The 27,413-nt window shown below is 39.2% G+C and overlaps 1 protein-coding gene across 2 annotated transcripts in view; it reads right to left on the bottom strand.

Annotated features, from left to right (window-relative positions):
• Positions 1–8,159: 8,159 nt before the first annotated feature.
• Aco1 (aconitase 1) overlaps positions 8,160–27,413 on the bottom strand; it is a 62,565-nt gene continuing 43,311 nt past the window's right edge. For both annotated transcript variants that reach the window (XM_003470822.5, XM_063226812.1), the window contains 12 exons: positions 27,090–27,206; positions 25,702–25,861; positions 24,329–24,464; positions 23,709–23,793; positions 22,981–23,137; positions 21,695–21,819; positions 20,042–20,146; positions 19,299–19,441; positions 17,363–17,510; positions 13,212–13,334; positions 9,842–10,027; positions 8,160–9,003 (listed from right to left, as the gene is read on the bottom strand). In XM_003470822.5, coding sequence (XP_003470870.1) covers positions 8,890–9,003; positions 9,842–10,027; positions 13,212–13,334; positions 17,363–17,510; positions 19,299–19,441; positions 20,042–20,146; positions 21,695–21,819; positions 22,981–23,137; positions 23,709–23,793; positions 24,329–24,464; positions 25,702–25,861; positions 27,090–27,206 — 1,599 coding nt within the window. In that variant the 3' untranslated portion in view covers positions 8,160–8,889. The remainder of the gene's footprint in view (positions 9,004–9,841; positions 10,028–13,211; positions 13,335–17,362; positions 17,511–19,298; positions 19,442–20,041; positions 20,147–21,694; positions 21,820–22,980; positions 23,138–23,708; positions 23,794–24,328; positions 24,465–25,701; positions 25,862–27,089; positions 27,207–27,413) is intronic.

Raw genomic sequence — 27,413 nt, forward strand, 5'->3', positions numbered from 1 at the left:
CGTGAACTTTAAACCAACAATGACCATAAAGGACAAAGAAGGTCACTACATACTCGTAAGGGGAAAACTCCAAGAGGAAGAGATAACTATCTTAAATATATATGCACCAAACTCCAGAGCACCCAGTTATATAAAACAATTATTAACAGAAATGAAAACTCAAATTATCAGTAACACAATTGTAACAGGAGACCTTAATACACCACTGACACCAAGGGACAGATCAACCAGACAGAAAATGAGCAAAGAAATAACAGAACTGAATCACACCTGTGAACAAATGGGTTTGATAGACATATACAGAATGTTCCACCCAACAACATCAGAATACACATTCTTCTCAGCAGTACATGGATCATTTTCTAAAATAGACCATATCTTAGCTCACAGAACGTATTGAAGCAAATGCAAAAGAGTTGAAATCATCCCTTGCATATTATCGGATCATAGCGCTCTGAAATTAGAAATTAATGACAAAGGATACTGCAAAAATTCCGCAAACACATGGAAACTAAATAACACACTCTTGAGTAATCAGTGGGTCACAGAAGAAATTAAAGAAGAAATTAAACAATACCTAAAAGAAAATGAAAATGCAGATACAACTTACCGGAATCTGTGGGATGCAATGAAAGCCGTTCTGAGAGGAAAATTTATTGCACTGAGTTCCCACATCAGGAAAACAGAACGAATACAAATAAATAACTTGATGCTACACCTCAAACAGCTAGAAAAAGAAGAGCAAGTCAAGCCCAAAGCCAAAAGAAGAGAGGAAATTATAAAAATCAGAGCAGAAATCAATGCAATAGAGACTAAGAAAACAATCCAAAGAATCAATGAATCAAAGAGTTGGTTCTTTTAAAGAATAAATAAAATCGATAAGCCCCTAGCCAACCTTATTAAAAAAAGGAAAGAAAAAGCTCAAATTCATGCAATAAGAAATGAAAAAGGAGAAATCACTACAGACCCAATAGAAATACAGAGGATCATCAACACCTATTTCGAAAACCTCTACTCTCAAAAGTTTGATAACACAGAAGAAATAGACAGATTCTTAGAAGCATATGAAGTACCAAAGCTAGATCAAGAGGATATAAAACTGTTGAATAACCCAATCTCTGCTAATGAAATTGAGAATGTAATTGGGTCCTTGCCCACCAAGAAGAGCCCAGGCCCAGATGGATTCACTGCAGAATTCTACAAGAAATATAAAGAAGACCTAATGCCGACACTCCTCAAACTATTCAATGAAATTGAAAGGGAAGCAATCCTTCCTAAGTCATTCCTGGAAGCAAATATTACTCTAGTACCAAAACCTGAGAAAGACCCAACTATAAAAGAGAACTATAGACCGATCTCCCTAATGAACACAGATGCAAAAATCCTCAATAAAATATTGGCAAATAGGATCCAGCAAATCATCAAGAAGATTATACACCATGACCAAGTGGGATTCATCCCAGGAATGCAAGGATGGTTCAACATACGCAAATCAATAAATGTAATCCACCATATCAATAAAGCCAAAAATAAGAATCACATGATCATCTCTATAGATGCAGAAAAAGCCTTCGATAAGGTCCAACACTTATTCATGATAAGAACTTTACAGAAAATTGGAATAAATGGTCTTTACCTCAATATAATAAAGGCCATTTATGACAAACCAACAGCCAGCATCATACTAAATGGCCAAAAATTGAAAGCCTTTACTTTAAAATCGGGTACAAGACAAGGATGTCCTTTATCACCACTCCTATTTAATATAGTACTGAAAGTACTAGCCAGAGCAATTAGGCAAGAAAGAGAAATAAAAGGGGTAAAGATAGGAAAAGAAGAAGTTAAATTATCATTGTTTGCAGATGACATGATACTCTACATAGAAGACCCCCTAAACTCCATTGAAATACTCTTAGATACAATAAATAAATTCAGTAATGTGGCTGGATACAAAATCAATACTCAGAAATCAATAGCATTCCTATACACGAACAACAAAATTACAGAGAGGGAAATAAGAGAAACTGGACTATTCACATTAGCAAGCAAAAAAATGAAATATTTAGGAATTACTCTTACGAAAGAAGTGAAAGACTTATACAGTGAAAATTATAATACACTGAAAAAGGAAATTGAAGATGATCTCAGAAAATGGAAAGACATCCCTTGCTCATGGATAGGAAGAACAAACATTGTGAAAATGGCCATTCTCCCAAAACTGTTATACAGATTCAATGCAATCCCAATAGAAATACCATCAACATACCTTATAGATCTAGAGAAATCACTCCTAAATTTCATCTGGAACCAGAAGAGACCTAGAATCGCAAAGGCAATTCTAAGCAGCAAAGACAAAGCAGGAGGCATCACAATCCCTGACTTGAAGTTATACTACAAAGCAACAGTAGTAAAATCAACATGGTATTGGAATCAAAACAGAGCTGAAGATCAGTGGAATAGATTAGAAGATACAACCACAACTACGAACACACTCAACCACCTTATTTTTGATAAAGGAGCCAAGCAGGTTCACTGGAAGAACGACAGTCTCTTTAATAAATGGTGCTGGAAAAACTGGCTCTCCATTTGCCGAAAACTAAAGCTAGACCCATGTCTATCACCATGTACTAAATTAAAATCTAAATGGATCAAAGATCTGAATATTAAAACAGAAACACTAAATCTATTGGAAGACAAAATAGGTAGAAACCTTGGAGACATAGGAGTAGGTAAAGAATTCATGAACAGGACTCAAACCGCACGGGAAATACTTCCCAGAATCAATAACTGGGACCACTTCTTATTAAAAAGTTTCTGCATGTCAAAAGAAATCTCCAGCATAGTGAAAAGAAAACCCACAAACTGGGAAAAGATTTTAGTGAACTCTCTCTCAGACAAGGGCCTCTTGTCTAAAACATATAAAGAATTAAAGAAACTCAGACCTCCGAAATTCAAAGATCCAATCCAAAAATGGGCATCTGAGATGAATATGCAATTCTCAGATGAAGAAATGCAAATGGCAAATAAATACATGAAAAAATGCTCATCATCATTGGTCATTAGAGAAATGCAAATTAAAACCACACTGAGATACCATCTCACTCCTGAAAGAATGGCCAGGATCAAGAAAACCGACAACAAATGCTGGAGAGGCTGTGGGGAAAAAGGAACTCTCCTGCACTGCTGGTGGGAGTGTAGACTGGTACAGCCTTTGTGGAGATCTGTCTGGAGATTTCTCAAAAAGTTGGGACTGGAAATCCCATTTATTCCAGCTATTCCACTTCTAGGCATATTCCCAGAAGAACTGAAAGCATCATACCACAGTGATATATGTGCACCTATGTTTATAGCAGCACAATTTGTAATCGCCAGATCTTGGAAACAACCCAAGTGCCCATCAACTGAGGAATGGATAAAAAAGTTGTGGTATTTCTATACAATGGAGTATTATTCAGCTATAAAGAAGGATCACATTGAGATATTTATCAATAAATGGACGCAGCTTGAGACCATACTCATTAGTGAAATAAATCAATCTCGCATGTGTGAATACCGAATAGTTTCCCTAATGTAAATAATGATTCAAATATATAAAAATATGTGGTAATCATGATTCCCCATTAGGTGGCCTTGAAGCCTTATAAAGTTTTCACTTATTAATTAGAAAGGCTTTATTCTGGGCTTCTTGATATGAAAATATTTGAAGCTAGAGTATATGAAGTTTTATCCAAATATTTCAAGGAAAAAGACACTATGGTAGCTACTATTAAGTCAGGTTATAAGGTGGTGAAGTACTAGGTTGTTGAAACAGTCATGCTGTGACCTCTATTGTTATATTGTTATGTCCTGTTTTATCTCAATCTCCCCCTTATTGTTTCAAAAAAAATTAGTCATTTGTTTGTCTTAATTAAAGAAAAAATTCAAAAAAATTAGGATATATAAATAGTAACTCTTTTCGATTTCCTATTGACTTGTTTTGAAGTCCTGTAGTACTCCCACGATCTTGTTTTGACTGATTAGACTCTGTTCCATTCTATATGATAGTATCAAGTTTGAAGAAATAGGCAACTACTTTGAAGACAATACGATTCACTAAGATACCCATTCTGGTTTGACTATTGTCTTCTTTGGAAGTCCTGTAATGTTTACAATGCCTAAGTTTTGTTGGTCTTGTTCTCTACTGTTTTGTTCAACTTTATAATATCTAATAAGATAGACAATTCTTTTTAAGGAAACAAGGGACAACGTTGATAACCATTGTTGATAAACTTGTACTCTGTTCTACACCATGTGCTATGTCTATCCTTGGTATTGACTGACAGCTTTGTTTTGCCATATTTGACTGTATTCTCCCCCCGCCCCCAAAGAAAGTCATAAGCACTAAGGAGTAATAAAATCCAAGATGTGTAAATTTTGTTGTAAAAAAGAGAGGGAAAAAAAAAAAAGAAAAAGAGCTCTAACGGATATAACAGCAAGTGTGTTTGGGGGTGTTAAATAGCTGACTTTATCAATGTTTTTGGAACATTGAACACAGCTGTTTGCAGTCTCCCTGTTTGAATGTCCACCTTGTGTTCTTTGATACTGTGATTTGAGGAACTATTTTCAAGAAGATAGTGTGTAATCTACTAGCAGGTGATTTCTTACTGTTATGTTTTTTTGTTTTGTTTTGTTTTGTTTTGTAGTTCTGTATTGCGTGTACCCTTACGCCGCTTTGGTTTGTTTTGTGTTTTTCTCTTTTTCCTCTTAAATTAAAAAAAAAAAAAGAAAAAGAAAAAAAAAAGATAGCGTTAGAAGTCTTAGCTAGAACAACTAGGCAAGAGAAATAAAAGGGCTAAATTAAAATAGTCAAATTGTCTTTGTTTGTAACACGATTCTAAAACATAATTAACATAATTTTATATATGGAATACTCTATGAAATTCACCAAAAAACTGTCAGAATATAGTCAGTAAAGATATAGAACACAAAAAATCAATGGCATGTCCATACATTTAAAAATGAGACCATATGAAAAAGAAATCAAGAAAACAGTCTCATTCATAATAGGTACAAATAATGCCTAGGAATCAATTTAATTATGGAAGTAAAAGATCTATACTCTGAAAACCACAAGCCATTGATGAAATTTAAGAGTATAAAAAAAGAAACAACTGTTCCTGTACACACAAAGGAAAGAATATTAAAATGTCCATACTTTCCAAGGTGATGTACAGATTCAATACACCCTTTGTCAAATATCCAATGACATTTTTTTAATAGAAACAAAATCAACCTTAAAATTTGTGTACTACAACAACAGACTTCAAATATAAAAGCCATCTTAAGCAAAAAGAACAAATCTGGAAACATTGCCTGACTTCAAAATATACTACAGAGCTCTAGCAATCAAAACACAATAGAAGCAGCACAAAAACAGACACAGACCAAGGGAAAAGAACAGAGATTCCACAAAAGAACCTATATATGCATAAGCAACTGATTTTTTATGAGAGCTACAGGAGAAAGGATAGTTTTTTCAGTAAATACTCACATGCAAAAGAACTGAATTTGACTCACTTTGTAGCGTACACAGTAATCAACTCAAAGTGAATTAAAGACTTAAACATAAGACCCAACACAGGAAATGTACTAGATGAAAACTTAGGGGAGAAACTCCATGACAATGATCAAAGTTACGATTTTTTGCATATGGCTCAAAAATACAAGCAATAAAAATGAAAACAAATATGATTGTGTCAAAATAAAAAGTTTCTACAGCCACAGAAATAGAATGAAGAGAACTTACAGAATGAGAGAGAATACTTGCAAACCATATCTTTATTCGACAAATGGGCTAATACCCAGAATATAAAAAAACTTTTACAAAATGACAACAAAATGTCAAATAATTTAGTTAAAACTGGACAAAAGACCTGAACAGGCATTTTGAGGCTAACATGTATATGAAAAAATGCTCAATTTCACTCATCATCACAGAACTAAAAATTAAAGCCAAATGTCACCTCCTATCTGTTAGAACAGCCAGTATGAAAAAGGTGAAAGCTAAGTGTCAGTAAACTGGGCATGCTGGCTCATGCCTGTTGTAATCCCAGTGCTTGGGTGGTTTAAGCAGGAGAATCACTGGGAGTTCAAGACAAGGCTGGGCTACAATTGCTGAGACTCTGTCTCAGCAAAACAACAACAAAAAGTGCTGGTGGAGAAAAAGGGATGCTTATACAATGTGGGCGAGAATGTTAATTAGTACCACTATTATGAAAAACAGTACAAGGTCCTCAGAAAACTAAAAACACTGTATGATCCAAAAATCCCACACCTAAAAGTACATCTAAAGACATGAAACTTGTATGGTGAAGAGACAGCTGCTCTCACATACAGCAACATTATTTACAATACCTAAGACAAGGAATCAACCTAAATCCCATCAGTGGATTAAAGGGTAAAGCAAATGTGGCACTCAAACAGTGGAAGATGATCCAACCTTAGAGAACAAAATCTTGTGTTTTGTGACAATATGGGTGAACCTGGAGGATATCAGAATAAGCCAGGTACACAAAAACAAATACTGCAGATCTTATAAGTGAAATCTAAAAAGTTACTCACACAGAAGCAGAAAGTAGAACAGTAACTACCAAGGACTGGGGGAGTATTAGTGAGATGTTTAAAGATGTAAATTTTCATTTAGGAGGAATAAATTCAAGAGATCTATTGTACAATGTGATCACAGTTAATAATATATTCTTGAAACCTCACCACAAAAGTATGTAATATACGTTAATTAGCTCAATTCAGGTATTCTACGACTATTTCCAAACGCGGTGTATATAGTGAATACACACAATTTTTATGTGCTGAAAAAATTAACAGATACAAAGCAAAAAAGCAACATCAAATTCCATTTAGTTCCATAACAGAAGTGCTGGTTGAGTTGAATGCAAGGCTGACACCATAGCATCCGGTGCCAGGCTGCCATCCTTAGCTCTCTGGTCCTCACACACAGTTAGTGCGCCTAGGGCACTAGAGAGGAGCTCATAGCAGCTCAAGGTCAAGAGGAGAGTAGCAATGATGGTACTTAGGCTGATCGCTGTATAAAATTATAGGGAAAGACATAAAGAAATATAAAGGGATTTGTGCATGATCTACAAACTGCTAAGATCCATTTCAGATGTTAATTTTAGAAATTTAGAAAAGTGTCTAGTTTGAGATTAAGAAAATCAGCTTTGACGTTCTGGTACTTTCCATTTATTACAATGACTCATTATTGAACTTTTCTAATGTGTACAGTGGAACTAATACTTTTCCGCTCTCTGTGTTGCTAATCTTATTATGGGAGATCATATTTATTTACTCATTTATTTATTCTGGTACTGGGACTCAGGACCTCATCCTTGCCAGGCAGGCACCAAGCCACTGAGCTATATCCCTGGCCCTACTGCTGTTAACTTTATATTAAAACGTAAGTTTAAAATAATCACTGCAAAAAAATTAACCTTATAAGGTGCCAAGTTATGCACTGAATGTGTCCTCCAAAAAGTTCTATGTTAAAGCCTTAACTCCTAAAATAATATACAGAAAAAATGTCATGGTCAAATGAGGTCATAAGGATGAGATCCTTATCCTACACAATTAACGTCCTTCTAAGAAAAGACATAAGAAAGCTAGTTGTTTCACTATTTTCCTCTTCTGTTACATGTATAAAGGAAAAGTCATCTACAAGCCTGGAGAGAGTCCTCTCCAGAAACTGAAACAGCTAGAAACTTGACTTGGACTTTCAGGCTCTGGATCATGAGACAATAAATTTTTGTTGATTAAGCCATTCAGCCTGTGGTATTTTGTTATGGCAGCCAGAGCAGATGAAGACATGCCCTAAAGGACTTTAATGGTGGAAATGAGCAACTCAACTTCAGAACACAAAAAGGCTAGGATCTGTGCACCATATATACTTCCTTGCTACTGCTCTTAGATTACTCTTCCTTATCTGTTATTCCCACCAGAGGCAGGTAATATGTTAGTTCTTCAGCACTTTCATTCCACCTACACAGTTCCAAAGTGGCTGCAGAAACAGGAGAACGTGGAGGTCATCCAGGCTTCAGGATCTTATGCTGTAATACACAAAACGATGGCCACACACCCAGCGAATCTCAATTCCAAGTGCAACAACATTTCCATGAAAATATATTTAATCTTATTCAAATTAGAAATATTCTGTTTTTATCCCAAACCACCTCCAAAAAGTTTCCCTTTGATGAAGTATTTTCTGGAAAAAATTTTTGAAGATAAAAACATTTTTCGTTTTATGTTGATCTACTATAATGTACATAATAAAAAAATTTCAATATAGGACCTGACTGCCAGGTGTTTGGATTATTCATCCTGAAGGGGGAAATCATAATCAGTATTATGATTTAAGTGTGAAAAAGTTATTACTTACCTATATCAGTTAATAGAGATAAAATATACAAAGGAAAAGGCCCTCAAGGGAAGGGTATCATTGAGCAGAGGATAACATAGAAAAACAATAAAAAGGGTGAGAAATGCTTCTGAAATTACTTGCTAGTGTTCATCTGAAGTTTAATTAATAGGTAAGAATGAAAAATCAATATCCCGTGATCAGTAACTTCAAAGACAAGCCAGCTCTCTTTCTGGCACTACTGATCTTCCCACAATTCTAGCTTCCAAATTCTGAAAAAGATAAAACAATTTAACAAAGACAGAGAACACAGAAACTTCTGGCTTCAGGCCTTCAGGGATGGCACCCAAACAGCAGTACTCCGCAGCTGTGTCCAAGGCAACATCCTGAGTAGAGGAAGGGCAGCTTCTTCATCTGGTCTTGGCTGAGTGCTGGCTGGTGCTCCCTGGGGCAGCCCCAAATGCAGCTCTCTAGGAAACAGGCTACTTGGCCATCTTGCGGATCATATAGTTGAGGATGCCCCCGTTGTGGAAATAAGTGAGCTCCACGTCAGTGTCAAACCTCATTATAGCCTGGAGGGTCTTCCCAGTATCTAGCTGCAATGACAAAGCAGCAAAGAACTGATGAGGGAGGCGGTGAGACACCTTGTCTTGGGTGATTCTGCCTGGCTGCTCCTCTGGCGCACACACTAGCAGCGTGAGCTCCACATGCGGACAGGCAGCCTCAGCCCTAGCCCAGTGCACAGGATCAGAACCTCCTTCTGATAAGCCCTCGGGGAGGTCAGGTACGAATGATGGAGGTGAGAGACACCTGGAGAGAAACTGGTTCTGAGTACAGCAGCCAATGATTAAAAGATGATGTTATTTTCTACACCTTCTCCCTGGGGACAGCAGTGTTTGGGAACAGAAGTGTCACCACTGCACCGAGTGCAGTGGCCCAGCACTCGCCAGAACACAGACTTCAGTAGCTGCCAGTGCCTGTATGCAATGTCACCCCAGAGCCTGGTGCATGACATTTCATTCTTTTCTCATCTAGCAACCTGTAATTTCTACCCCTGGATCCGGAATGAAGCATAAGGAGGGGCTAATGTGCATGTTGGTCACATTTTCATAACAAGAGAGTTTTTAGCTAATATGAAAATGTCAGTTTCCTGAACTTTCCTTACTCTTCTCTGGGCTGAGTGGGACTAGAGAAACAGGAGACAGGCTGGCTGGGGACAGGAATTAACACTGGCACTGATGATCACCGTATGGGTAAATAATAAATCAAAATGCATCATCCTCATTGTGTTGTGCTAATAGGATTCCAAGTTGAATGGAGTTCTACTGAGTTTTAATTTTTTTCTCCCAGATCCCACTGATTTCCTTTTAGCAAGCTTGATTTCAAGCAAAGGACCCTTTGGAAGAGGAGCTAGCATGGACAAGGTAGACTTACCTTGATCTGGACTTTCATTTGTGGTGTCAGGTTTTCTGGAATGATGATAGTGTACCGTTCCTGCCCTGTGAGTCCTAGCGAGTCTGCATTTTCACCAGGGAGATACTCTAGGGGGATCACTCCCATTCCAACCAGGTTACTGCGGTGAATGCGCTCATAGCTCTCAGCCAGAACCGCTTTGATTCCCTGATAGATAAAGACAGCAGTTCCGACTCAGTCCCAGTTTTTTCTTCAGGTACATGAAAACTTTACAGAAGGATTTTTGAGTCAAGACTTCTCACAGTTAAATTCACTTTAAGTACCGGCTAACCTTTATCTAAAGACATTATCCTCAGTTACAAATAAGAAAGCAGTGAGCCTGATACCTACAATGTACCAGTGCTATGAAAGCACTTAAATGAATGCCCTCCTTCTTCCCTCCAGCAGATGCCATCACTGGCCCTCTATACCCAGTGATCAGTGGTAAGATCTGGTATTTGAACGACGTGGTCTAACCATGTTCTCAGCCACTTTGAGAGACAAGATCGTCTAGCAAACTTCCATGCATCAGAATCTATACTAGACATAAAGAAAATTCCCTTGAAATTTTCAATTATTGCAAATGTATCAGGAGACACAGAAGATTTAATCAAAAACAATTTTCAGATTTGATGTGACAGATGGCGTATACCTGTAATTCCAGCAACTTGAAAGGCTAAAGCAGGAAGATCTACAACTTTGAGGCCAGCCTGGGAAATTCAGTAGATTTTGTCTCACAAAGAAATAAAAAAGTGCTACAGATGTAGCTAAGCACTCACTGGTTTCGACTCCAATACTAATGAACAGAAGTAATTTTCAGAACATACTACTACAAAGTGGTTCCTGCATACTGCTGTTAAACGATCAACATGTGCTGAACAGTCTTGACATTAAGCTTCCTGTTAGTTTATATGTAGTATGTAATTCACAATATAGAGCAATAATCAATAAAGCAGGATATCTAATTAAAATTCCCCATTAACTTGTAGTTAATAGTTAATATTAATTTAATAAATATTAACTACACTAAAAGGTCTCTTAATAACTAGGACACATTTTTGAGACAACTGCCTCAGACTCACTCAAGGGAGCTTATTAAATATGATTCTAAGCCAGGCATGGTCGTGCATGCTTATAATACCAGTGCTCGGGAGGCTGAAGGATTGCTGTGCGTTTGAGGGCAACCTGGGATGAAAAGTTAAGATCAGCCTGAACTGCACAGTGAGACCCTCTCTCAATAACAAACAAACAAACAAACAAACAAACAAAAACCAAACAACCAAACTCCCTCTCCACCTCCTCCCCAGAATCCTGACTCTTGGATGCTACCCTAGATCTGCTGCGTTATGCTCAACTGAGGGAGCTTTGGGCAGGAGGGGCCAGAGAACCACAGCTGTTGAGCAAGGGTTCTCAAAGGTCACTGCATAATTGAATCACCAAGGGGAGCTTGTTAAAATTCCAGCCTTCGGGGCCTTTCTCTTGGGCAAGTAAAATGGAATCCTGGGGGATTAGATCTAAGAATAGTTACTTTAAAAAAAAAAAAAAGACACAGGTATTTCTAAATTTAAGAACCACTGCGGCAGAGAAAGGGCAGAGTCTTTTGGGACAGCAGGTATTTTTTACAGATTCATCTGTTTGTGTGTATATCTGGGGGGAAGCGGGAGGCTTTCTGATCACACAGCTTCCCACTAATAGGTCTGTGCTGCTGGTGCTGATACCATACTGTTGTTCTCCAGCGTACCATGCAGCACTGCTGAGTGGCTCAGCCTGGGAGGCCACAGAGTGCAGTTGCTTGGCTTCCTGGGAAGTGCCCCTCAGCCACTCTGCAGGAAGCCAGGACTCCAGGGTGCCCTAGAGGATTCAGCTCTCTTGTCCTCTGTTGTTAGGTTTTAGAGTGCGCAACAGACTACTTACTGTGCAGGTCTTAATCCTACTGTCTACCCCTAATCCTCTGCATAAAACCCTTCTTGTGTAATTTCTCTGGTTCTTTTTAGCAGTTTCCAGAAAAGGGAAGGCTTTGATCTATTACCAACTAGTTAGAGCACATATATTTTTTTTCTCTCTTTAGAGCAAAGTATGTATATTATGGCTTATACTTAAGATTTCCCCCCAGAATCCCATGTGCTCATAGCTGGGGCTTTGGGGAGGTAATGGAATCATGGGGGTGTGATACCAGATTAGTACACAGATGGGTTTAGAGCTAGATAGGATGTTTGAAAATGAAGCCTGGTGGGAAGAGGTGGGTCACTGTGAGTGTGGCCTGGAACAGTATACAGCCTTCTCCTCCTTTCCTCCTTCTCTCCTTCCAACTGCCATGCCATGTCACCCACAAGTCTCCTCAGCAGTGCCCTCCGCCATGCCAACCTGTACCTGCTGAGCCAAAATACACCTTTCCTTCTTCACCTTGTGGGTGTTGAGTATTTTGTGCCAGCAACGATAAAAAGTAACTCAAACAAAATAATTAAAAAAAAAGCTGGGGTGGTATCCAATGACATTTAATGGTTGCCTGGCAGAGAGCCACATTTTTTACTGTGCTTGTGGATACTTAGTGTTTCCCAAAGGCACTGATTTGTTTGAGTTGTAAATGACTTAAATTAACATCAGTTAAATCGCTTCACCCTCCCCTGGAGATTGAAGCTGGCAGAATGGTTCCTCCTTGCTCCTAGGGCAAGCCAATGCTCAGGAGGTAAAAGCTCTTAGCGGCTCGCACCACCCCTCCTATGGGGCACTTCAACAAGATAAATCGCTGAAATGGCTGAAGCCTGGAAAGCTGTCTGCTAGGTACAGTGAGCTCCTCTTTCTCACTGAGACACTATCAGATTTTTTACAGGTAGTGAAAAGCAACTAAAAAGTACACGCTCTTCACTTTTCCAAGAAACCTGTCATCGACTCCTGCCAAAGTAACTCCTGTAAAAGACCTGGATTCCTCACTGTTTTCATCTGTGAATCTGCCTATTGCTTACATTTACCCGGGACAACGGCCCTAATTATATTGGGTCCCCAACCTCTGAGAATTATTTGAATAACATGAAACTTCTACAGAGGACACAGAGATAAACATTTTGAATATGTTGGACTTCACAAACCTTCCTCCTCAAATTGGTTTACACACACCCCAAAGCCCAGTGGCTGCTATGGTATGAAAGTCTGACCTAAAGGACTAATGCAGTGTTAGATTTTCTTACTTCACTAAGTGAAGTAAATGTATATCCACCGAGAAGCAGAAGGTAAATACTAAATGCTTTTCAGAACTTGCTCTTTCATCTTGAAAGGTAAAGCAACAGAATCTATCCTGGGCACTTTCCTGGCTTTCCTTATAGCTGCTGTTGGGAAGTTTCCACTTCATACTCACCAGCAGGAAAGGGCCTTTAGCTGCCCAGTCTCGGGAGCTGCCTGAACCATACTCTTTGCCGGCCAGAATGATCAGAGGAAGGCCTGCCTGCCGGTACCGCTCAGCAGCATCGAACACATCCAGCTGAGGGAGAGAAAACAAAGGCTTTACAAACACATAGAAGGTAAAGCATGTGGATGCCCTGGTAAGAGCAGTATCAGAGGGTCGGCATTTGGCCAAGTCCATGTGAAACCAACAGAAAACTCAACTAACTGGCCAGGTGGTCTACAAACCCCACTTATTCCACCTATGTCTATCAAATCATGTTTTACATTCTTTTAACTGAAATGTCTAATCATTGTCCAGTTTTATAAAAACATTCAGATCCTGGGGCAATAAGGAAAAAAAAGCAACTAAATCAGATTTGGTTTTTTCCATTAACTAAACTGTTTTAAAACTTCAAATCAAAAAATCCTACCTAAGTCTGAGTTTTGACCCAATATCAGAGTTTCAGCAATGGTCAGCAATGAAGCATAGTAAAATATAAAGTAACATGCACTGAAATTACATAAAGTGAAAATTTTTATTTTCATTCTACATGAAAGTTTACATATAGTAGAAATATGGATGGAGGCACCAATTATCAAAAGGAAATAAATAGCTAATATTTTAATATGAAAGAAATACCTTACACAAGTAGATGTTTCTCGCAAGAATCTGAATATTATGCTGAGTTGAGATGGCATCAAGACATCTGAGACAATTATTTTCCCTAGCTATGTAAGTCAGATAAAAGATAAGCATTTAATCAAACTGAAGTAGGCGTTCCACAAATTAATATTTTGATGGACTGATAGAACTGTGGGTAATTTCATGTAGTATTATGTAAATCTGGGAGAGTTCTGTAATGCTTTTGGCTGGATAGAACACATGAATATAGAAACTATTGCAAAAATAGTGTATTCCTCTGCCCAACCAAATGGTCAGGAGTCTTCCAGGACCATTGCAGGGCGGAGGGGACACTCACCTGCTCTTTTCAGATTACTAATGTTGTGTATTAAGAATGTGGAAGTACAGGCTGGGGATATAGCTCAGCAGCACAGTGCCTGCCTAGCAAGCATGAGGTTGTCAGCTCGATTCCCAGTACCAATATAAAACAAAACAAAATAAAAGTGGAAGTATGTTTTTCAGAATTACTACACAGCTGAGAATTGAGGGCACTGCAGGTTGCATTGCTCAATCTCAAAGGGATGAGCAGTTCTAGAATCTGCTGTCCTGATGTTTCTATGATATGAGCCACGCTGAGAGCTCTCAACAGTTTCTAAGGTTTCTGAGCAGTCTCCTGCACTCCCTCTTCCAAAACAGAGAGCACAGACGAGTGTAGGATTTCTTTGTTACTGTGCCTCTGTGTCTCTAGGCACAAAGTTTAAACTTCCAGTTCTTACTTTTCCATTGGTGCTAATTTCGGTCCTTTTGCTAACCTGGTGAGGATTTAGTTCTCTTCAACATCACATCCAACGTGTGCTGCTTGCACCCTATGTTCTCTCTCTCCAACCTCCTGAAAAATTTTTGCCACAGTTTCGGGCCAGTTATCTGGTATCTGCATCATTACAATTAAGAAGCTTCTACTTACAGACAAGTTGTGTAATATACTGATTTCTTTTTGGCAATTTTTACAACGTTTGTACTGGACCTTTCTTTCTTTTTTATTTTGCTCATCGTATCTGTGTCCCTACCCATTAATTTCTAATTGCTCTGCTCAAAGAACAAATCTTTACAGGCACTCGAAACACCTTGCGATACACCATTTGAGGCTCTTCCTAGTGGCAGTAGCACTCTTGAGATCCATGGTCTGGTTCCCACCTGGACTGAGTGCTCTCAGTGATGTGTGGGACATCCCTGTACAGAAGCAGCTTCCTTTCCCACCACCTTGGGTACTCCCTTTCTTCTTTTTTCCTGGATCCTACATCTTCCCGTTTTGTTTACTCCCTCATTTCACTGAAACACATTCACCAAGGACTTCCTGAGTGGAGTAAGTGATGTGGTTTTTTTTGTTTTTTATCTTTTTATCGGTACCGAGGATCGAACTCACAACCGCCTCCTTGCAAGGCAGGTGCTTATGCCGCTGAGCTAAATCCCCAACCCCGTAACTGATGTTTTTTAAGCTTCTAAATATCTGACAAAATGAATGTGTCATTAGCTCTTTGGTGCCTCGTGACTCAATTTTGGAACTCCTGTAACAATGGAATATAATGCAGTGTGTTCTTTTCACATTCTTATACCCTGAATTTTTCTAGGTAATACATATGAATTTTATACAATAGTTCAAGGCATAAATGGCATAAATGGGTTTAATGCACCTGACTTGAGTGGGTCTTTGTAAATCACTTGGCTGGGTGTTCAGCAGATCTTTTCAATCTGGATTTTTCAGATAGTGTAGTTTGGGAAAAATATACCTTGTGCTAATCCTTTGATAATTTACCTTCTTCCACTTTCTATGCTTTCTTTTAGTTCCTCTGTTTAGTCAGGTGTTGGTCTCCTCAGTTCAGTCTTTACTTTGGTTATAATATTTCTCTAATTTTGCCTTTGTATTTCCATTCTACACTCCAGGAGATTTTCTAAACTAATCACTGGTTCTTTTGAATTATTTGGGAAGCAGGATGCACACTTTTTCAGTTTAAAAAGCTCGTGTCTTTGAATTGTTACTTTTCAGCAATGGAAAATTAACTCATAGCTCTAACGAAAAGATTTTTTTCATAAAAGTTTTCTTCTACTTTTTGCAATATCTGTTACTTTTCCCTTCCCCCACTGTTCTTTGTCTGTCTTTCAAGTTTAAGTCTTGGTTCAAATGTCTGTCCATCCCTGATTCTGTCCATTTAAGATGTGGTACTAAACATCTGACTAAAGATTTTATATCATAGCAAGGCCTATGAAGTGAAGGTCACTTCAGCAGTTTATCAGGGGCCTCTCACTGTCTATAACTGCAAATCTTTTCCTGTTATCTCTTAGGTATTCCATCATTCAATGTGCATCTTTTTCATCCAATGATTTATTATCTCTGCTATCCACTGCATAAGCGTTTGTTAGGAGATTCTGGCATGGGCCCAATTATCTAAAATCCAAGTTTACTTTACAGAAATACAGTGAGGCAATTGACACGATGGCAAAGGACATTGCCTTCAGGGTCAGACAACCTGAGTCTTTATTTGAGCTTTTCTATTAAGCAAGCTTAGGGAATTATTTCTCTGTCTCCAGCTGTCAACTTAAACAGAGATATTATGGTACCTATCTTGAAGTGTTGTTATGAGGATTAAATGAGTTGGTATATTCAAAAGGTGTAGAATAGGAGATGGAATATAGTAAGGTTCATGGAACTATGAGCTAATATTTCAAGTAAGGGTTATTTCTTAAGTAGATCAAATGATTTTCAGATAGTTTTATAGCATTCCTGGGAAGGTGACACTGAAGATCCACATATGGGAAAGCTATGACAGTTTTCATATCATTCTATTTCATTTTATGCCTTGGAGCTTTACACATAAATATTATTTCCAATTCACAGATAAGAAAAATGAAATTTAGAGAAGTAAATAATGACCACAGCTAGTCTGAGGTGGAGCTGGGATTTAAACCCAAACTTGTGTGGCTTTAGTAAAGTGCAGGTGTCCCCATCTCTCACACATCCGACATCGAAGGACAAACAGCCCCAGGTGTAGTGTACCAGCTCCAGATGGCTTCTTTTAGGACTCAAGCAGGTCTCTAAAGGCCTCCATATTCCTTCTTCTCCTAGTGGATACAGTGCACTAAATTAACTGCTAATTAGCATTTAATTAATTAGACCATAGAGTAGCATGTCCTGATAAATATCCTCCAATTTAACCTAGAAGTTCCCTTTCAAGTAGTTTGATGAAATCTCAAAAGATTTTTAGGCTCAATTTCCAAGAAACAAGATTTAGTTAAACTATGGTGAGAAATCTCTAAGTAAGAAGTTTTTAATCGTCATCAGTGATAAACTCAATACACCTGGGCACCTGGCAAGAGGAACCATCTAGGAAGCCAGGGGTGAGATACAGCAGTGACGAAAAAGCTAAAAGAAAGTCACTTTGTAAACAGCCAATCTCCCAGCCCGACAAATACTGATTTCTAAAGGAAGCAAAAGAGATAATACTCACGATTTCTCCAGAAGGGAGATGTATAGTCTGTGGTGCTTGTTTGTTCAAAAATTTGTTTAACAAGCGAATGTTGGCAAATGTTCCCCGTGCCATGATGGCATCATTACCCCTGCGGGAGCCATAAGAGTTGAACTCTCGTGGAGTTAAGCTAGAAGGCAAAACAAGAAAGGAGCTAGGTTAGCAAGGCAAACAAAAATTACACTTACACCGAGAAAAAGCAAGTGCCCAAAACGTAGCTGCTTCTCTTAAATCTGCTGGTCACTGTTGTCTATGGCAGAAAAGCTGTGTTCAGAGCTTCCAGTGATGGTAGATGAGAGGCAGGTGATGAAGGGCTTCTTCTAGGGCCAACTGACAGTCTCTCAAATCAAGAGACATTCTGAAAGGAGTATTTATGTAGTTAGAATGGTAGCCTACAAATCTTCACAGATGGTGAAAGGCTAAAAGTAAGAAAACAGGAGTTGGGAATACAGCTCAGCGGCCCAAGTATGAAGTTGTGCGTTTGAACTCTGGCACCAAAAAGAAAGTAGGAAAACAAACAAGAGTGATCAAGGTAGGGCAGTCAGACAGAGATAATAACAGAGAACAACAGAAAATGTTCCATAAGCTAAGCAGAAACAGGACTGAATTTGTCCCCAAGTTATCAGGCATTCAGTTCAAAGGGAAGAAACACAGTAGCAAATAAGTTACAATTTTCATATGGTAAAAAACCAGAGCTAAAAAAACTCTGCCTGGTCTCAACTCAGAGAAAACTCTTGTCTGTGGGAACCAATGAGAGGAAACTGATATATTCTTACAATTAACACGGAGAGTACTTCACTGGCCTTTTTCTTTTACGTGGGGCAGGGCATTTCTTAAAAGATTAGGGGATGGAGTGTGGATGTTAATATTATTTAATAATTAGATTTAATTTGAGAACTGAGTTTATGATAGGGTTTCTGGAGCAGGCAAATGTACATAGGAATCTTTGAAATTCCATTCAAAACGTGAGTAAATGCATTTTTTGGTGTGGAAAACATTATATTTGTTTTCTTTTAATTCCCTAAAGAGTCCATGTGTCAAAAGAGGTCAAGAATCACCATTAGAAAAAAACCATGTGAGCTGGGAGTGGTGGCATCTGCATATAATCCAGCATTCTGGGAGGCTGAGGCAGGAGAAATGCAAGTTCGAGCCCTATCTGGGAAAGTTAGTAACATAGCAAGATCCTATTTTAAAATTTAAAATTTTTAAAAAGGACTGGGGTTGTAGGTCATAATGAGGGCCCTATTTCAATTCCCAGTATCCAGAAATATAAACAAACAAATCAAAATAAAAACCAAAAAGTATGGAGATTTCTCAAATTGGCTTTTCAAATTTGCTCTGGGCCCCATCTCTGAAGAGGTGATGCAGGAAGTGGAGAAATGGGTCAGAAATTGTCATTTCTCTCAATGATTCTTGAAAGGAATCAGATTTTGGAAGTGCAGACCTCAAATAATAGCAGCACATTAGATAACAACAGATAATACTGATATGCTACCTATAGAATATTGGTGTACATCTATCTGAAGGACTCATGAATAGATGAAAATTCTTGAAGCTGTTTCCTGTAAACATTATGTTTGCTGCCAAGACAAGGTGATAAATACATTTCAGGTTGTGCCACTGTTCAGCCTCATGCACTGGCAGCCTCCACAAGCTGGAGGCCAGAATGAAGCTGAGCCTAAAGCACACACTTGCTGAAAAGGTCAACTTCCTCTTCCCCGTCCTGTGCTGATGGATTCTTCCTTGAAGTTTCTAAGCTACAAACAGACAAAGTCCTTGGTTTCCCAAGGCTTCAGTGAAAAACTTGATTCCAGTGAAAAGTTTGATTCCAAAGAGACCGTGTGAAGAAACACTGGCTTCACTCACTCCATTTATTCCACTTTTGTCTTTAGTCTTTTTCCACCTCTCTCCCACTTACCCTCTGTTAGTTAAATAGCGAGCAGCAGGACTGTTTCTTGCAATATTTCCAGCTGGAGAGATGTGATCAGTTGTTACTGAATCTCCCAGATTTAATAACACGTAGGCATCCACTATAGATCTGGGACGCTGGAGATTCAAAGTCTAGCAAAGAATATAAGCAGTCAGTGTTTCCTGGTCTGTGGAGTAAAAGCACAGGATAGCCCTACCTTAACACACAGGAAATTCTAGTTTTCTGGTTTTTATTAAGGGTGCTTCTTTAAAAAGGTAAGGGAAGTTTACTCCCAACATTTCTATCTCAAATCTTGAAGAGCAGAAAAAGTATGAGCATTATAGAGGAATGCAGCTGCACACAATGCCCTTTCTACTCAGAACTCTTCGGATACCCAAGATAAGCAGAGCCTCCTCCTCTCCCCACAGTGACCATGACAGAAGGCAGATGCCCAAGGGTGTAAGATTGAAATGTAGCAGGTCCAGTTATTCTGCTGGAACCGAGGCTCTGACTTCACTGTGGACAATCCAGGTGGCAGCTGCTCCCCACAGTGCCTCTGCACAGCCACAAAGAACTGCTGGACCGAGGAACTGCCCCTGCAGCCAAATATCCCAACCACCTAAAACATTCCCCTGCATGATCAGTTGGACTGTGCACAGATTTTATTCAAAGGAGTAGTTAAAATCAAAGCTATGAGGTGATAAAGTCCACTTTATAAAGAAGCTGCTTTGTTAAAAAATAAAAAGTCATACCAAGTTTTCAAAGAATGGTGGTGACTTAATGTAGGTAGATTTGGGATTCCACAGATACAGCTTATCTGATGGGGCTTCTAAGGCATTCCAGCTTTCATTCACAGTCTTAAAAAAGAAAACAGAAAGACAGATCTAATAATTCCATTCCAGGGAAAATTTACATAAGTAGAAAACATTCCAGCAATGAGGTATAATGAAAGTCATTTTTATTCTTTATAGACACAGAAGAGTCCTTTGATCCTTTTTTTTTTTTTTTTTTTTTTTTTTTTTTTTTTTGAGACAGGGACTCACTGTGTAGCCCAGGCTGGCTTTGAACTTAAGGCAATCCTCCTGCTTCAGTCTCCAGAGTGCTGGTTATTACAGGCACGTGCCATCACATCCAGTACTTTTATTCTAATTTAATGTCATAAACTAATTTAAAAATACATAAACTCTGGATGGTAGGAATGATGCTGCTTCCTGGGACTGCCTTGTGTGGGCTGCACCCGTGACTTCATTCCAAGGCTGGCTATAAAGCTACCACGCCTTCTGAGGTTCCAGCCTCCTGCTCACTGGCCTGAAGGAAGCAGATTCCTTGCTGTGAGCTGTGAAAAAACCTGGGAGGAAAGTGCTGAGGCTGGGACTGAAGGAGGACCTGAGCTCTGGCGCGGCAGCTGCACAGGTGAGCCTATGTGGCTCCTCCCCAGAGGCGACAGCCCCATCACGCGATACTGCCCCCAAGCCTTGTCAGGGCACCACAGATGCTACAATTTGTTTCTTGACCCAAAGAAACTAACATAATACTTCTGCTTACTAAGTTTTGCGCATGTTTTACGGCAATTGTACTGAAAGCGTATACTTAAAGACAATGTATGGAATAGTAATCCAGACTCGACCAAAGGGGAAGTCATTTACTCAGAGTATTTTGGGGCATGGACTCCAGGGGACTGGACAGCGATGGACTGCTGTGGCGTGTTAATGCTTTTCACAGAGCCATTCACTTAGCCTTCAGAGAACTGCAGTTAAAACTCATGGCAGCCAAGCTCCCCAACAGCACTCCTGAGGAAGGAAAAGTGCAGCACCACAGCCCCTCACACCTGCCCCAAGGTGTACTGCCTTCAGGACACACTACCAGCCCCATCAGGTGCCCATAGCAGCCGGAGAGGAGGAACAGCTTAGAGAAGGACACTGAGCTCCACACAGGCCGCTATTACAAAGTACACGGAAAGTTTTTATTCCAGCAGCCTGTTGCTTCCTACAGAGTGGTTTAATTTTTTGTAAGTACCCAAACAATGCACTGAGAGATCATGCAAGCACTGATTCCACCTCAGTGACATACTACAGTGACCATCAGGGTCTTTGGCACTGTTGACACACACCACAGGGTATGTGAAAAATTTGTGGCGCTATACAGAGATGAACGTGGAGTTTTTTTTCTTGAGGCTATATGTCACACACTTGTCTACATCTGGGAACACCTGGGGAATACAGGTTGGTAAAAATGTGAGCCACATAAGAAAAATGGCTGAGGACCACTTCCCCAGTTATCTGAAAGAAATACTGGTTACTTTCTGCTGTCCACATTCTTGTTGACCTCAGGGTCCACGATGGGACACAGGAGAGAGAAGCTTTGTCTTAGGTGCTGAGAGATGAGGAGGGCAGCAAAGATCTCACCTCTATTTTCTGATAGACCTCCTTAAACATCCCAGGGATGACATACTGTCGCTCCACAGCCTGGATCTCATCTCGAGTTGGCCAGATATCTTTCAGAAATACCTGTTGTCCCTTTGCATTTACCCCTGAAAGAAACACATTTATTGAGAAAAACTTCATCCAATACCCCATTTTCACTACTGCACAGTTAGGTCTCTATCCTTCAGGTGCTCACACACTTCCTACAAAGTCTGGGGACACTGAATTAATGAATACTGAACCACTGCCCAGGGAAAACACATCAGGTTTCTGGGTGCTTCTGGCCATGCTTTCATCAACTGATCAATATATAACCTTCTTTTATGTGTTCTTTGTTTAAAGCCATCACATTTAATATACACTTGGGCCTCAATATCTGAGTTTTAACAGAGGATCAAAAATAATGAGGAAAAAAGCTGCATCTACAATGAACATATGCATTTTTCTCATCCTTATTCCCTAAACAATTAATATTTATACAGGGTTATTTACACTGTACTACAAGTAATCTGGAGCTGATCTGTGTAGATTATATACAAATACTATGCCATTTTATATAAGCTACTTGAGTATCTGTGTATTTGGTAGTTTCCTCTGGAGGTGTTGGAAACCAGTTCCTCAGAGATACTGGGGCCTCATTCCCTTCAATCAACAGCACTCTAACTCAGGTCTGAGTGATGCCTTTGTGAACCATAAGGCACATTACCCACATTACCTATATTCTTGCAATTCACTGCAACCAGAACTGCAGAAAGAATTCATGAACCAAGGCATTACTGTAATGAGGATCAATTATACCTCTGAGTTATAATTTCCTAAAAGTAAACCTAAGGGACACTGTTTCCAAGTGATCTAATCTTCCTATAATAGGTTGAGGACACTATATCAAGCAAGAAGCCAGAAGAAAAGAGATAAAGAGTCATGCTCCTGAAGTCTAAGAAGCTGAAATACCAGGAAAGTGTCTTTACAAAGTCTGTATTAAAACAATACCCATCATTAGAGTACAGTGAGTGTGGAAAAGGAAAGAATACAAGAAACCAGAAAATCAAATGTCTATTGCTTTTGGTATTTACTTCTCTAATCTCATTAGATTGTTTTCACTTCAGTTCGGTCTTAGCTGTGTACTGGAAAACACTGAAAAGATTCTCCTTTTGCCTTATCTCTGGAAGTTTATAGATCTTTTTTATTAGCTAAAGCAGCAGCTTTCTTCCAGTAATATTTTTGAATTCACTAGAAAAAAAATCACAGCCACACCAACAAAATCTTACCCAACGGCTCTTCCTCAAAGTCAATCCTGATGGTTCCAGCAATGGCGTAGGCTATTACTAAGGGGGGAGATGCTAAGTAGTTGGCCCGAGTGTTGGGGTGGACACGACCCTCAAAATTCCTGTTTCCAGACAGTACTCCAACAGCTACCAGGTCTCCCTGCATAAAACACAAGATAATCTTAGCACAAGGAGACACAATGGCCTAGACTTCTCACCTCAGATCACTAGCAACTGTTTTCACATCACCTGACGTAGCGTCCACCTTTCACTCGGTCCTCTCCTAAGAACAGGTGTGAGAAACTGAAAGTTGGTAGCTAACAGAAGCCACAGTGGTATACACAGGTTCAAGTGTTGGTGGGGGGGGCACCAAATTTTTACAACGAAAATCAAGCCAGTGCAATACAGTTCAGATGCATTTATGTGGAGACAAGTTTGACTTTGAATCCTGGAATTCTCTGAAGTCAAACCAGACATGTGCTGGCCATATACTTGGGTGTCAGGTATAATACTAAAGTGTTTTACATTCACCATCCTTTAACCTCACAATTGTGTAGGATAGACATGATTATCAGCTGTAATTTAGAGTTATAAAAACTGAGGCACAGAAATGCTAATTAAGATGCCCAAGGTTACACAATCAGCAATTTTAGTTCACAAACTGTCTTGAAATTATCAGCATTTGTGTCACATATCACAAAAAAAGACATCTACTGGCCCTCTGTTCTTACCTGAGTGATGGCTTCTACCACAGGTTCAGGTAAGGGCCCACTGTTGCCAATGCAGGTCATACAGCCATAGCCCACCACGTCAAACCTAGGTATCAAAATGAAGCACAAGAAAGACAACCACTTCCAATGATCCCTCGGCTCACTTCCTGCAGACCACACGTCACAAAAGAGTAGTACAGCACAAATAAATTCAAGACAGGGCTACTTCTATAAAGTTTGTCCTCTGAAGAGCACTTACATAAAACACATCCAAGAAAAACATTAGCAATTTTTGTTAAGAAATCAAATGATCTAGAACTTTTACAAGCTGAAATTAGATATGCCATTTAATATCTCCATTCACTGTTATTATTATATAATCCCAAGGACTTCTGAATATCATTAAGACATATCATCCAAACTAGGATGGACGTTGAAGAAACCGTATTCAGTAACTAATAAATAATTTGTCTCAAAAAGTCGGATTTTTTTGAGCCGTGTCAGTCCACGTGAGAACGGGCACCTCTCCTCTGAAGGGTGCAACATTACATCAGAGCCCAGAGCTCAGAAAGCCTGAGTGGCACCCTTGTGTAGTGAACAACCAGTACAAGTGCATGACATACAAGAAAACTGTCCCTCACCCAAGCTGAGACAGATAAGGCATCACTCCACTTTCTCGCAGGTAATAGGTGACCACACCACTTCCAGGAGACAGGCTGGTTTTGATGTAAGGCTTCACGCTCAGGCCTGCTTCCACAGCTTTCTTTGCTAACAGTCCTGTGAAGTGGAAACAGTGTGGATAACTCAAGGGGCCAGACACTTCAGGAAAAGAGCTTGATCTGCTAGGCACATTTCTTGCTACTGCCTGACAAGTCTCCCTTCCTAATGGCATTTCTGTCCAACAGAAATAAAGTCATTTACATCCAGGCAGTAGACTCAGAAGTAATAATGGAAAGGAAGAAAGACATGTGTTTTCTTTTCATTTTTAAAGCGACAAACCCCAATTCCACTCAGGAATATGCTACAAACTCAGTTTTTAATTTCTGGAAGTGATCTTTTAATTTCTGAGTGATCTTTCTAATTTTTTGATTTGGATGAAAATTATAACTGGAAAAACTCTTATAATTGAATGGAATACATATGAATTGTGTCTTGGTGGTGAGAAATACAGTCATCAGAAAAGTAAAAATCCTACATCTCTGAAGTAGAAAATCAAGAAGTCCCTGAGCCTCTGGACTCTGGGTAAATACAGAAGTTATTCTATTACCGGAACACTAGCTACCCTGAAGTGTCACAGAGATTGGACAGAAAGGAGTAGAGGAAAGGGTGTAAAAGAACACCCAGACAACCTGGTGACGTGTCCCAAGAAAAGTAGTTTGCTCCAGACAAGGGGAGCTTAAGTGGCAACTGAAGAATTCTTCTACAAAGAAAGTCTTCCTTTCTTCCCTAAAGAATGAACTGTTGCCGCTGGTCTGTGGAATGATGGAAATTCTTGGGGATGATTAAACATTTGGAAACTAAAGAGATCTTGTGTTAGCAGAACACTGCATGTAAATATTAACTGCTTAGCCAGAATTGCACAATGGGTTAGGTGCACTGAGTTTTACCAACCAGTGCCCTATGCCCTAATTCAGATGCACCTGCCAACGCACCATGACAGTACTGCATTTCCCTGGTCAGGGCTTTCACAGAGAAAAAAAGTTTATAACTGGTAACAGTTTCTTTTCCTTCTTCCTCTTTTTTTCTCAAGTCTAACACATTTTAAGCTTTGCCAGAATGAGCTTCTTTTGCTGTTCTTATTTTCTGTGCTAATTCTAAGGAGACAGACTATTATGCATTTTCAATTTTTAAAAATGCTTTGGATGTCTGTATAGATATCTCTCAGCCAATGGATCTCGGGATCCAGAAAGATGAGGTTTGCTCAGGGAATTATACTTCAACTACTGACTCTGGGTTTTCTCTTGGAGGACCCTGGCCTGCACATCCACACAAGCACATGGATGAATCTACTTACCTGCTCCTAACATCACAGACGGATTACTGGTATTTGTGCAGCTAGTAATGGCAGCGATTACCACAGAGCCATGAGTGAGGGTGAATTCATTATTATTGTAGATAAACAGCTTATGGTCATTAAGACGTTCCGGAGCAATTTGGAAACCTTTAAATCCTTGCTGTAAGAAGGAAAAAAACATATGGAAGGAAAAATACTTTGGTAACTAACTGATGTGTGTATGTGTGTGTGTGTGTTTATACTGGGAAATCAAGCCTAGAGGCACTCCACTGAGCTATAAACCTAACCTTTTGTTTTGTTTTCCCAGACAGGGTCTTTCTCATTAAGTTATCCAAGCTGGTCTTTGATCTGTGATCCTTCTATCTCAGCCTACTAAGCAGTTGGGATTGCAGGCATGCACTACCATGCCTAACTATAATTTTAGAGGTCAATTATTAAAAACACAAATATCTCTGCCAATAATTCCAAAATAATACAGAAAAGTTAAACTTCTATTTTTTAATCAAGATAAAAGGCAGCTATAACTCCTGAATCTTACCCTATATTAAAATTAGTAACAATTACTTTTTTCTCTTCTCAAAATTGAAAATACAAAAAGTATGAATTTAAAGTTGGTCTCTAGAGAATTCCATGACATTGTACTGTAACAGTATTACATACTACTGGATACAGACTAAAGCTACTGAATCTAGTCTTTTGGAAGTTTAGAGAAAGAAGCAATTTTGAGGTTCAGCTAATCATGATCAGTAATGCAAATTGTAGCTGAAGATCTAGTGTAAGGCTGGTATCCCATCAGTAAAATCCATCTCATATCTTACTCATTTGGGAAGAGTTCACTGAAAATTTGTGTGTAAGACATTATGCTCAGTACTCTTTGGACTTCAAAATGTTTCTAACACAAATCCTAGGCTCTAAAGTGGAGTTCAGTAAGGGAAATCATACATGCAAAAAAAGAAAAATAACTAAGTTTAAAAATATGGAGTTGTACCAAAGGTTTTAGACTAAGTGCCATACAGTTCAAGTGAGGAAAGGCAAGTTTCAGCTCTGGTTTATTAGAGCCGTGTTGCAGAAGAGCCAGTATCTGAGCAAAGGCTTATGAAACGAAAGAAATGAGACCCAATAAGTGGAAAAGAGACACATAGGCAGGAGGTGGCAGGAACAAAGCACAGAAGCCTAAAAAGCCAGGGTGAGCAGAATGAACAACACGGTGAGTCATGTGAAAAGCGGATCCTGTGCTCTAAGGAAGCTACTTGGCCCACTGTTAACGGTCATCAGGATTTTAAAACAGAGAAGAAACATTCTCAGTGTCATCAGACTTGAGAACAATTCAGCACAAGATGATGTGAGAGCCTGAGTGTTAGGAGAGGGCAGAGCTGGGAGGCCCCTACCTTGGCTCCAAGGCAGCTCTCAAAGTCCCTTTTCATGTCAGACACAGCAACTTTGTCTTGAGGCCTTTTGGGTCCACTGCAGCAAGGGACTACTGTTTTCAAATCTAATTCCACAACCTGTTCACCCAAGTGAAAAGAAATTACAGAAATCATCCACATTATACTTACCAAGAAGAAACCCAAGCCATTCCAGAGAATTTAAGACATCACAACAACAAAAATAAGCAAATAAACAAAACTACCATATTCCAAACAAGGACACCAATGTTCATTCTAATACTTAAGCAATTAATTCCTGAAGATCAAAATGGCACCTAGCTAGGA

This window comes from Cavia porcellus, unplaced genomic scaffold, assembly GCF_034190915.1.
Source record: "Cavia porcellus strain 051 isolate PalLab524CR breed Dunkin Hartley unplaced genomic scaffold, mCavPor4.1 scaffold_1, whole genome shotgun sequence".
Classification (NCBI taxonomy): domain Eukaryota; kingdom Metazoa; phylum Chordata; class Mammalia; order Rodentia; family Caviidae; genus Cavia; species Cavia porcellus.